General features: G+C 38.4%; 1 protein-coding gene across 1 annotated transcript in view; it reads right to left on the reverse strand.

Moving 5' to 3' along the window:
- The window catches only part of LOC108779819 (uncharacterized), a 21,042-nt gene extending 9,724 nt beyond the window's left edge, over positions 1-11,318 (reverse strand). Inside the window, exons 1-8 of the mRNA XM_018547326.1 lie at positions 10,989-11,318; positions 9,403-10,546; positions 6,920-9,311; positions 5,245-5,313; positions 5,065-5,109; positions 4,083-4,127; positions 3,913-3,957; positions 3,744-3,788 (exon numbers count right to left, since the gene is read on the reverse strand). Coding sequence (XP_018402828.1) covers positions 3,744-3,788; positions 3,913-3,957; positions 4,083-4,127; positions 5,065-5,109; positions 5,245-5,313; positions 6,920-9,311; positions 9,403-10,546; positions 10,989-11,318 — 4,115 coding nt within the window. The remainder of the gene's footprint in view (positions 1-3,743; positions 3,789-3,912; positions 3,958-4,082; positions 4,128-5,064; positions 5,110-5,244; positions 5,314-6,919; positions 9,312-9,402; positions 10,547-10,988) is intronic.
- Between the last annotated feature and the right edge of the window lie 706 nt (positions 11,319-12,024).

Here is a 12,024-nt window from a genome sequence, read left to right on the forward strand (position 1 = left end):
ATATATATATATATACATACATACATTGTTTCACTTGGAATGTGTTGCTGTGATATACATCCATTACTTAAACATGTTTTAAAATATTAAATAACACTTAAAAGCATATTACACCGAAAAAATATAGATTTTGTGTTATATTTTTGACATTTTTGTTTAATATAACGATAAGACGCACGAAAAAAATTCAATTAAGTTATATTTTACAAAAACAGACCTCCATTTACAACCTCCATGCATTGAAATTGTCAGTGGTGAGATTTTTTGTAGGATCTTTTTTTATGATTTCATATTTATTAATATCTGAGAGCATTAATTCTACCTTGTTAATATAATCAACTTTGTTTAGAACGACTGTGACGTTATCTTTGTCTGCCCTGGAAAAAAAATACTTCAGGATGATCTTTAGAAAACTTTTTTGTAGATTTTATCCAATCAAAAATCATTTCACTATTTGAATCAATTCTTGGGAACTCATTATGAAATCTTTCTAATATTGGAACAGTGTTATATTTCTGACAAAATTGACTATATTGTTAAGACGGTTATTAATGTTATTTTCAATATTTTTAACAAATTCTATAAATGTGTATTCTAGATTATTTTTATTTATGGGAAGGCAAATAAACCTCTCGCCTAACTGTAATAAATATTGAACTTTTACAGGTATGTCTATATTACTCAAATTAATGAACCACTTGTTGTTTACTTGTTTGTTGAATTTAATGGAATCCCCAAAGGCTCTAGCAGGTTAAGAAGGGGTCAATCGGCCCCCAAACGAATTATGACCAGTATGTCACCAAAAAGTTCGTTGACCCGAAAAAAAAATTTGGAGAAATTTTTAATTCCGTACACCACCCCTTTTCGGAGATATTGCCTTATGAAGTATTTTCATATTTTATTTTTGTCACGAGACCTATCAGATACAATTTTATTAAAAAAATTTGGGCATACAAAACGTATCAAAAGGTATTTGAAAATATTTTTTGCAAGATGTTCCAACCTAACCATAATTTTTAAAAAATTCCTGAAAATTTATAAGTGACCCCCTTTTGTTAGTTTATGATTGGTAATCTCGCAAAAATTCAAGAACATGTATTTTTAAACTTATTTTCACCCTGAACTTATTTTCAGAATTTTTTGAACCTGGCATCATGCCTAAAAAAATTAAAACTCGCCTAAAAAGGTAAAAAATCGCCATAAAATATATATCAAGTAGCCATAAAGCTCTAAAGGGCTCATAAGATAGCATGCAGAATTCACCATTAGTTTCGTTTAGTTTAGATATTTAGCGAAATTATCAAGCCTGCTGAATTATTATCCAAATTATTCGATGCCCAGAAAATTGCACCGGTCATCAATGAGGATCGCGACGACGATTAATAATATATACATGAACATATATAAATATATTATGTTGATCAAAATAAAGAAATTCCAAAAAGCATTTATAACCTTTAAATATTTCAAAATAGTTCCAATATGAAAAAAAGCATATGGCTAAAATTTTCAGAAAAAAATTCGGTTATGGGATGAAATTGTCGTACGATATTTTTTCTGCCTTAAATTCATCAGTCGTCCTCCGATACTCGTAAAAAATACTTATTACTGATGTATTCTAGTGTCTTAAGATTGCAGAACTATTCTAACCACACTTCAATGCCGTCTGAGAGTTTTGCGACTCTCTCAAGACCATTTTATGGCATTTTGAGTATTTTAAGAATGCCCCAAGGATATTTTGTAAATGTTTTAGAGTTTTAAGACTGCTTTAATGCTGAATAGTAATGTTAATCGAATTTTAGGGCTGTCTCAGAATTGTATTAGTGTGTTACGATTGTCTTAACCCTTTGCGTCACGGTGGGACGCTCAGCGTCCCACCTTTTATCCGTTGGTTTTTTCACCTTTAAAAATCAGTTTCTCATGTTTTTTACGTCGTGATTAATTTTCTACATAGCTGAGGCATTTATTTGTCGAATACAAGACATCATACATATTAACATACTATAGTTCATTAATTATAAACAATAATATACCAAAAAATGGCCATTTTTTGAAAAAGAAATCGTTTGTGAAAAATAATCACATACAATTCGCTTGAAAAACGCTACTCAGGGGTTTTTGGGGTCGCTGAATACGAATCTGATATCAGTTTTCAAAAAATTTAAAATGGCGGATCCAATATGGCGGACATGAAAATTGAAAATCGACTGAATTAGCTTGAAACGAGTAACTCGGGAGTTTTCGGTGTCGCCGATTGCGAATCTGATGTCAGTTTCTAAAAATTTAAAATGGCGGATCCAATATGGCGGATATGAAAATTGAAAATCTACTGAATTCGCTTGAAAAAAGTTACTCGGGGGTTCGCAGGGTTGCTGAATACGAAAATGAAAATAGATTTTGGGATTCAAAACGATTGAATATAAGTGGAAGACACTTATATATGAGTGAAAACTGACATCAGATTTGTAATCTGCAACCCCGAGAACCCCCGAGTAACTCCTTTCAAGTAAATTCATCCATTTTTTAAAAAGTCGTCCGCCATATTGTATCCGCCATTTTGAATTCCTGAAAAATGATATCAGATTCGTAATCAGCGACCCCAAAAACCCCTGAGTAACGAGTTTCAAGCGAATTCAGTGAATAGAAAAATGCGTGACTGAAAGGGTTAAGGCGATATTATGGATGTTTTAGTGTTTTAAGACTTCCATAATATTGCATAATTGTTTTAATCAGAGCGATGAACTATCTTAGGGTTATCTTGCTATCTTACCTGTGTCTGCAGGCTATCTTATGAGCCTTTTAGGGCTTTATGGCTACTTGATATATATTTTATGGCGATTTTTTGCCTTTTTAGGCGAGTTTTAATTTTTTTAGGCATGATGCCGGGTTCAAAAAATTCTGAAAAAATTCAGGGTGAAAATAAGTTTAAAAATACATGTTTTTGAATTTTTGCGAGGTTGCCAATCATAAACTAACAAAAGGGGGTCACTTATAAATTTCAGAAATTTTTTAAAAATTATGGTTAGATTGAAACATCTCGCAAAAAATATTTTCAAATACCTTTTGATACGTTTTGTATGCCCAAATTTTTTTAATAAAATTGTATCTGATAGGTCTCGTGACAAAAATAAAATATGAAAATACTTCATAAGGCAGGTCAACGAACTTTTTGATGACATGCTGGTCATAATCCGTTTGGGGGCCGATTGACCCCTTCTTAACCTGCTAGAGCCTTTGTCCGCCGAAATATGTATTTTTTCCAAAGAGCGACAAGTATCATTATCAATAACTTCTTTAATAATATTATTTCCTGACTCATTATTAAGTACATACGTAGGAAATAAGCTTAATGTGAGATTTCTTAATTATATTGAATTTTTCTTTTTTAACTAATACATTTTTTTATCAATTTTATTGGTATGTAAATAAAAGTTGGAACTATTAATATAATCTAAATATTTAAAAAATTCATAATATATAGAAGTTGGTAAAATATTATAAATTTTAAAGGAAATATTAAAAATATTAATTCTAGTAAAATATAAATGTTTATATGAATCCTTTAATTCAAGCTGCAAAATACAGGTAGCTTTAACATTATTAAGTTATATCTTTTGTTTAATTTAATATAAGAACTGTTATTGTACAATGATAAATTATTGGATAAATAAAACAATATAAGTAATAATAAGAAGATTCAATAAACAATTTATACATAATTTTTATTTCTCTTTGTTACTTACTTTGAATGTGAGTTCCAAGTAGAACCCGGAGTGTCGTACGTAGCACTGAAACATAACAAGAAAGACATAAAATTACAATATATTATTTTGAATATATTACTCATAATAAACAATAATATCCTATTATATAAAAAAATTCAGTCACAATTTTTATTTTTTTGTTACTTACTTTGGGTTTGAATCGCAAAATGAACACCCCGGGATTTTATCGGCACTGAAACATAACAAGAAAGACATTAAATTACAATATATTATTTTGAATATATTACTCATAATAAACAATAATACATTATTATATAAAAAAAATTCAGTCACAATTTTTATTTTTTTGTTACTTACTTTGGGTTTGAATCCCAAAATGAACACCCCGGGATTTGATCGGCACTGAAACATAACAAGAAAGACATTAAATTACAATATATTATTTTGAATATATTACTCATAATAAACAATAATATACTATTATATAGAAAAATTCAGTCACAATTTTTATTTTTTTTCCTCACGCGTGCACGTAATGTGCCCTATAACGCAACGCTTTTGCGTGCGGTAAATAGCCAATATCTCAAGCCGTTGAGTTATTTTTCTAACTCCACGCAAAAGCGTTGCGTTATGAAAAATAACGCAACTCAGTGGTAGCGCTCGTACAAATAACAACACGGAGAAACGCGCGCGACCGGAGCGTCCTTTCGGGGCATCTGGAGGAGGGGGTAAGCATAGTTTTCTCTAATAATAAAAGTAACTACGACAAAACGACAATACAGTATCTACAAACACACCGCTCCGCGCGGAGAACAATGCCATTCGACTGTCATGAGGCATTTCTACTGCCCGCGGAGCGGTGAGGAGGACAATGCAACATTTGGTTGATTTTCGAATAGCCTCCGTCTAGCTTTCGCTGTCCCTCTCACAACACCGCACCGCGCATAATATATTACCACGAAAAGTAACTGATTATTAATTAAAGTTGCCAGTGCAAAGTGAAAATACGTAAAGCGTACGTAACTCTCGGCCGATTTTCGAATCGCCGCCGCTTTTAAATATCAACTTATAATAACGTTTAATTGTAATAATCTCACAAGAGCTGCGCCCCCCCCCCCCGAATCCCCCCGCTTCCTGCGCCCCACGCACCACCCCATAAGTCACACTCGCTTCGCTCGTGCGAATTTATAATTGTATAACATATTATTAACACAGTGCACTCGTAAGGAAAAAATTTATGTGCAACTCATGTGCTAATTGTCTATAGCGCGGCGCGGGCGCGGGGGAGCGCAATAAACAACTTACCACACATGTTACACAATGTACTATTCTTACTTACTTTGGGTTTGAATCCCAAAATGAACATCCCGGGATTGGATCGGCACTGAAACATAACAAAAAAGAGGTTAAATAACAATAACAATAAAATCCTCAAGATCCAAGGGCATATGAGAGTTCCAACGTGGTTGTTATTACGTAGGTAATATAAGGCGCAGTTGTTAAAAAATCCTTTATTTACCAATTGATATGATTATTATTATCCATATGTAATTGAGACGTTTCGACTTCAATTTGAGTCATCTTCAGTCTATATTATAATAATATCCTCATTGCATATTATGTAAGTAAGTCAACATCAACTTAGCAGAACTGCATAATTTAAAATAATCAGAGTGTTATAATATTATAAAAATTAAAAAAATTTTTAAAAATTGATCCACCTTACAAACATACAAAGAAGAAGTCGGTAAATATTAAACATAATAATTCAAGATATTTAAGTCATGGATCGAAAAAATCGCAAGTGAACATACTTAATAAACGTGATACATGTTGTACCGATCGAATATGACTAAACACTGACCTTTATAATTTGAAATCATATTATCTTTTCTAATGTCAATGTACGCATTACCAAAACATTGTCAGAAACATTAAAATACAAATCAAATTATGTAGAGATAAATAAAAGAAAATTAAATAACAACTAATGTAACCAAATAACACATATAATCAAATTTTTTGTTTCATTTCGTTTAGCATCGTTAAATAAACATAATGTAAGCCTTCAGTATCAGTGCGTTTATTGAGACCATCCTCTTGCATGTGTATGTGTATGCATTCCGATATTAGTCGTCTGCTCAAGTATTTTTTCGAATCCAATACTTTTACATCGTCCCAATTGAAATTATGACCCGTTTTTAATCTATGTTCAGTAATTGAGAATTAGTGTTGTGATTTATATGATTACGATGTTCAGACATTCTAGTTTTTAATTTACGACCCGTTTGTCCCACATATGATGCGTCACAAGAGTTGCACGAAATCTTATCAATTACTAACAAGAAGAAGGAAACCGCAATAACGGTCATAGCCAATCTCATAAATTACATTTTTCTTTAGGAAGGATGTCTTTTTGGACTTTAATAAATTTATTTAATTTGTTTAAACTCTTGTGTACGCCAATTTAGTGTTAAATTGTTTTTTTATTCTTTCGAAGTTTTCCGAAATACCCGGAACATATGGTATTAAAAACTAAGGGGATACAAATTCACTATCGCAATTATTAGTATTTTTATTATTATCTTTCTTATTTTTATTTTTTTCCTTGGTCATATTTTTAATTAGTAATTTTATACGCGCATTAATTGTGTCGAAAATGAGTTCTAAAGTATAGTCGTTTTCAAGTAACAAGTTAATAATGTAACAAATATTCCTATAGTGACAACTTGGGTGAGATAATAAAAAAGTTTTGTCAATTAAACCTATAATAACATCCTTTTTTTGTGAAAGAGGGTGTGACGATTGTTTTGTTTTTGACTGGTATCGTTTTTACACTGATGTCACCTTGGAATGGAAGGCTCGCTCACCAAGGCGGTCATAAATGAGAACCTTCTTGTTTTAACAATTAACAATTTATTAATGCCTTTTCGATAATCAGAATCGAGTTATCGTGGTAATAGTACATTCTTAATTAACCACGTATCACTGTACGTCACGGCTCGCTACGACTGTTCATTAAAGATGATGGTTAATTGGTAGCTCGATATGTGCGAAAGTCAGTTCGTGTAATGGTATAATGCGATTGCACGTTATACCCTCGCGATACGTATTGCATTTCTCGATTGGCGCCATGAAAAGTGGTGCCGTTATCAGAGTACATAGCTTTCGGTAATCCTCGGCGGGACACAAACCGCTGATACGCTGCAATGAAGGTCGACGAAGTATAATCACTGACTAACTCTAAATGTAGAGCTTTAGTCGTGAGGCAGACGAATAACGCGATATATGCTTTCCGCGATTTATGTCCTCGACCGGGATTGATTCGGACGGCGATCGGGCCTGCATAGTCGACACCGGTATGAATAAATGCGCGTACTGTACGGTTAACTCTTGCGGCAGGAAGATCACTCATGAGTATAGGTATGTCGGCACGTTCTCGCGTACATTGTATACATTTATAAAGAACGCCTCGAACTGTAGCGCGGGCACGGAGAATCCAGAATTCGCTTCGCAATGATGCGAGCGTTAATTGAACGCCGGAATGCAGCATCCGAAGGTGATGATGCTGGATAATGAGTACCACCAGCGGGTGTGAACGCAAGACGAGGGGATTCTTCGTCGCTCCTGGGAGGTTGGCTCGTCGGAGTCTTCCCCGCAAACGAATAAGTCCCTCCTTATCTAAATAAGGGTTCAGAGTTGATAGCGGGCTGTTTTTTGGCAACGGACGCTGTTGATTTAGAGCTGCAATCTCACTCGGAAACATGTGCGACTGCATCCGACCAAGCCAGTAACTCTTGGCTTGCTGAATTTTTTCGGGAAGCAAAGTGACGGCACAAGATTGTGAATCTTTACAAGCTCGGAGTCGATTCAGAAAGTGATAAAGATACGCGGTGATCCTTAGTAATTTTGGCCACGAAGAATAACGAGACTCGAGATCCCAGGTTGATGTGGCATGTAAGGCACATACTGGGGGATCCGAGCGGTGTTCCAGAGGAGCATTGGAAGGGACCGAAGGGCACAAATGAGGCCAAGACTCGGGAGGTTGTCGTAACCAGGGAGGGCCTGACCACCACAGGTCATGCTTCTCCAATAAGTCGGGAACGAGGCCGCGTGATGCGCAGTCCGCTGGATTTGTTTGCGTCATGACATGACGCCATGGTACTTCGGGGATTAGTGATTGAACAGTCGAAACACGATTGGCTACAAAGGTTTTCCATCGGGAAGGTAACTGAGCCAACCAGGCAAGTGTAATGATGGAGTCAGTCCAGCAATGACACTCTATATTCGGGAGCTGAAGCGCTGAGCGCGTAAATTGAATTAACCGCGCGAGGAGCATTGCAGCGGACAATTCTAAGCGGGGAACGCTTATCGTTTTAAGAGGTGCCACTTTTGATTTGGCAGTTAGAAGAGTTACGGTAACGGAGCCGTCGTGACTGACGGTGCGAAGATACACCACTGCAGCGTAAGCTGCTGTCGATGCGTCGGAAAAACCGTGAAGGGCGCGGTGTACCGTCTGAGAACTGGAAGTGGTCCAGCGCGGTATGCTCAGAGCATTAAGGCACGGAAGTCGTTTATAATAGTCCATCCAACAATCAAGAAGTTGGCGAGGGATTTCATCATCCCAGTGGCAATGAAGTGCCCACAATCGTTGCAAGAAAATTTTGGCTGTGACAGTGACAGGGGTAGCCCATCCTAATGGATCAAAAAACTTAGCAGTTGTTGACAGAATGACTCGTTTGGTGCAGACGGGTGACGATGGTAGAGTGACGCGAAATTGAAATATATCTAATTTAGGATTCCAAATTATTCCTAATACTTTAATGTGCTCATCGTCTTGCATGACTTTATGAGTGGCTAAACCATGATCGGATGAATCGATATCGGATAACAGATCCGAGTCGTTACTCGCCCATTTGCGAAGGCGAAAGCCTCCCTTTTTAAGCAATTCTATTAATTGATCGCGTGTTTGACGAGCGAGATTTTGGTCGTCGGCGCCGAAGGCGCAGTCGTCGACATATGTCTGATGACAGAGAACGGGGGCGGCTAGCGGAAATTTGGCTCCTTCATCGTCTACAAGCTGATCCAAGACTCGGAGGGCTAAATATGGAGCGGCAGCTGTGCTGTAGGTTACTGTGAGAAGACGGTACTCCGTGATTGGTTCACCGGAGTTCGGTCGCCATACAATGCGTTGGTAGTTGGTGTCGCGTGAATCGACTAAAATTTGCCGGTACATTTTAGTAATGTCGGCGGTAAATACGTAACGGTATTGGCGCCACTGCATGATGACCGTGGCTAAGTCCCTTTGCAGTTTAGGGCCAATGAGCATATGATCGTTCAACGACATCCCGTTTGAAGTACGGCAAGATGCGTTGAAGACTACTCGGAGTCGTGTGGTTGCACTGCTGTCGCGTAGGACAGCATGATGCGGGATATAGTAAACTTGGTTTGATGTAACAATTTCGGCGGGTGTAACTTTGGTCATATGACCGAGGGTTTCATATTCTTGTGATTTCTGTGAGAAAATCGCGGTACAGGGAAGCTTTAGTTGTGTCTCGAAGTAGGCGTTGTTCCATGCTATGAAAGCTTGAAATCGTGTTAGAGCGAGATTCGCCTAATGAGATTGGCGGTCCAATTTTAAACGGCAGTCGTACTATGTAGCGTCCGTCAGACGTACGTGAGTGTGTGGTTCTGAAGTGTTCATCGCACTGATGTTCCTCAGGGCTGCGAAGAATTTGCCGAGGTACTTCCTCGATCTCCCAGAATCGACGAAGATCGCGATCGAGAGTTTCAAGGACAACACCGTGATGCGCAAATTCGATAGTAGAGTGATTAGCTGAAAACGAGGCTGTTGGTCCTGAAAGGATCCAACCGAGAGTGGTATTTTGCGCGGTAGGTTCATTCGGAGCTCCTTTTCGGACTCCGTTGATGATGAGCAGGCCGAATAGATCGGCACCTATGATAAGATCGATCGGATCCGAGCTCATAGGGTCACCATCGGCAAACTTAAGTCCCTTGAGGTGGCTCCAGTTACGAGCTGTCTCGATTTGATTTGGCACGTATTTGATTAATGATCGTAATATAAGCGCGATTGTCGAGTAAGCAGGTCCATCGCGATCCGCGGGGGTAATGGTAATTTGGGCAGCGTAACGCACGACGGACTGCATTTCGCTTATACCGGTGATGAAGGCGGAACAATTAATTTTCTTAAGTCGTAGGCGTTGCGCAAGCGATTCTGTTATAAAGGTAGCGGCAGATCCTTGATCAAGGAGCGCAGGAGCATTTACAAAGCATGTATGAGACGAATAAACTCGTACGCGAGCTGTTGCGAGTAAGATCTGAGAGTTCGGTGCTACTGTTTTCGTTATTAAATGCGACGCAACGGCGCTTAGACTTTCAAGATTCGCGGTGGTGGACGTCGACGGTTGCTCAGTAGCGAGTGGCTGAGCGGGGGTATCAAGATGTAGTAACGTGTGATGCCGTTTATTACACTGTTTGCACGAACGAGAATTCGTACAATCCTTAACAGAATGTTTTACACTGAAACAGTTGGAACATCGCTTTTGGGTTTTAATGAAATCGAAACGTTGAACGGGAGTTTGCTTTAAAAACGTAGAGTATTGATACAATAGATGGTTCGCTTTACATAATGGACATAGGAACTGAGCGGTAGACGCGGCATGCGAGGCAAGTGTTTTGCCTTTGGAGGTCGTCGGTGATTTATCTTTTGAAATCGCGGGTGCTGTAACGTGGATATTCCACCGTATCGCCGAGCTTAAGTTCCCACGCCTTTCGTGTTGATTTATCAAGTTTTTGTGACACTAGAAATACAAGCAAATCATCCCAGTGTTCAGTAGCGCAGCCGAGATTGCTTAGCGCTTGAAGAGCTTTATTCGTTTGATCGCGAAGGGAACGAAGGTCGTTGGAGGTCTCTGAAGCGATCGAAGTTAAATTGAAAAGCGATTGTAAATATACCGTAATAAGGCGTCGTTTATTGTCATACCGAGACACGAGAATATTCCACGCGATAGTGAAATTATTATTGGTAACCGCGAGATGGTCAAGAGCGTTACTTGCACTTCCTTTTACACATGAACATAAGTAATGCATGCGATCAACATTCGTTAAATTATGATCATCGCAGATCATCGATTTGAATTTGTCGCGAAAACTTTCCCATTTCTCGAAACTTCCGTCGAAGGTCGGCAAGTTGATTCTCGGCAGATGTGACGTGGCCCGAAATGAATTATTAATCCCACTTACTTCATGTGCAGCGGAAGAGGGTTCGCGGGATTCGTGACTGTCCAGTAGTTCAGCCGTGAAATCGGCTGCTTCGTTGTAACAATCCTCACAGGTTAGGAAATAATTTTGGGTGAAGTACGCATGAGTTGCCTTCACCTTCTCGTCCGTAGCTAAAAGTTGAATATCCAGCTCTTGGCATTTGGCAAAGGTTTCCTTGAGAGTGTTGAGGCGTTGCCGCATTACGGCAGGTGTCATCTTGGCTTGTCCCAACTTCTTGAAATTAGGAAGCGCGCGAGATATTGCGCTCATCAGGTGAGTCTGCATCCTCAACAATTCATCGATAGAGGCCATGATTTCCAACGGAAGAGGCACGTCAATAAATAACGAGTCAAAGACAAGTCAGTAGACACAGTATTTATCCTCGGTAGCGATCCGGCTCGAAGGACCAAAATGTTTTGTTTTTGACTGGTATCGTTTTTACACTGGTGTCACCTTGGAATGGAAGGCTCGCTCACCAAGGCGGTCATAAATGAGAACCTTCTTGTTTTAACAATTAACAATTTATTAATGCCTTTTCGATAATCAGAATCGAGTTATCGTGGTAATAGTACATTCTTAATTAACCACATATCACTGTACGTCACGGCTCGCTACGACTGTTCATTAAAGGTGATGGTTAATTGGTAGCTCGATATGTGCGAAAGTCAGTTCGTGTAATGGTATAATGCGATTGCACGTTATACCCTCGCGATGCGTATTGCAATTCAAGATCTCACTTGACTGGTAACGTGAAAATATGTGGTGAGTCCGTTTGTTGCTCACTCCGGAGCACACGTTTGCGAGGCGTGAATACAAGATATTGATCCGGTAACGATCGAGATAAGACTGCTCTAACGAAGGATTCACGCAGAACGAGTGCGCGGAACGCGCGATTTCGGGTGCTGTGCAGAGGGGCGAGCATTCCATCTGAGACAGATGGATTAAAGAGAGCGACAGCGAGATCTACGCGAACGGGGATACATGGATGCGTGGAACTGTCAAGAATATAATTTAAATG

Source organism: Cyphomyrmex costatus, unplaced genomic scaffold (assembly GCF_001594065.2).
Source record: "Cyphomyrmex costatus isolate MS0001 unplaced genomic scaffold, Ccosl1.0 scaffold635, whole genome shotgun sequence".
In the NCBI taxonomy this organism is placed as follows: domain Eukaryota; kingdom Metazoa; phylum Arthropoda; class Insecta; order Hymenoptera; family Formicidae; genus Cyphomyrmex; species Cyphomyrmex costatus.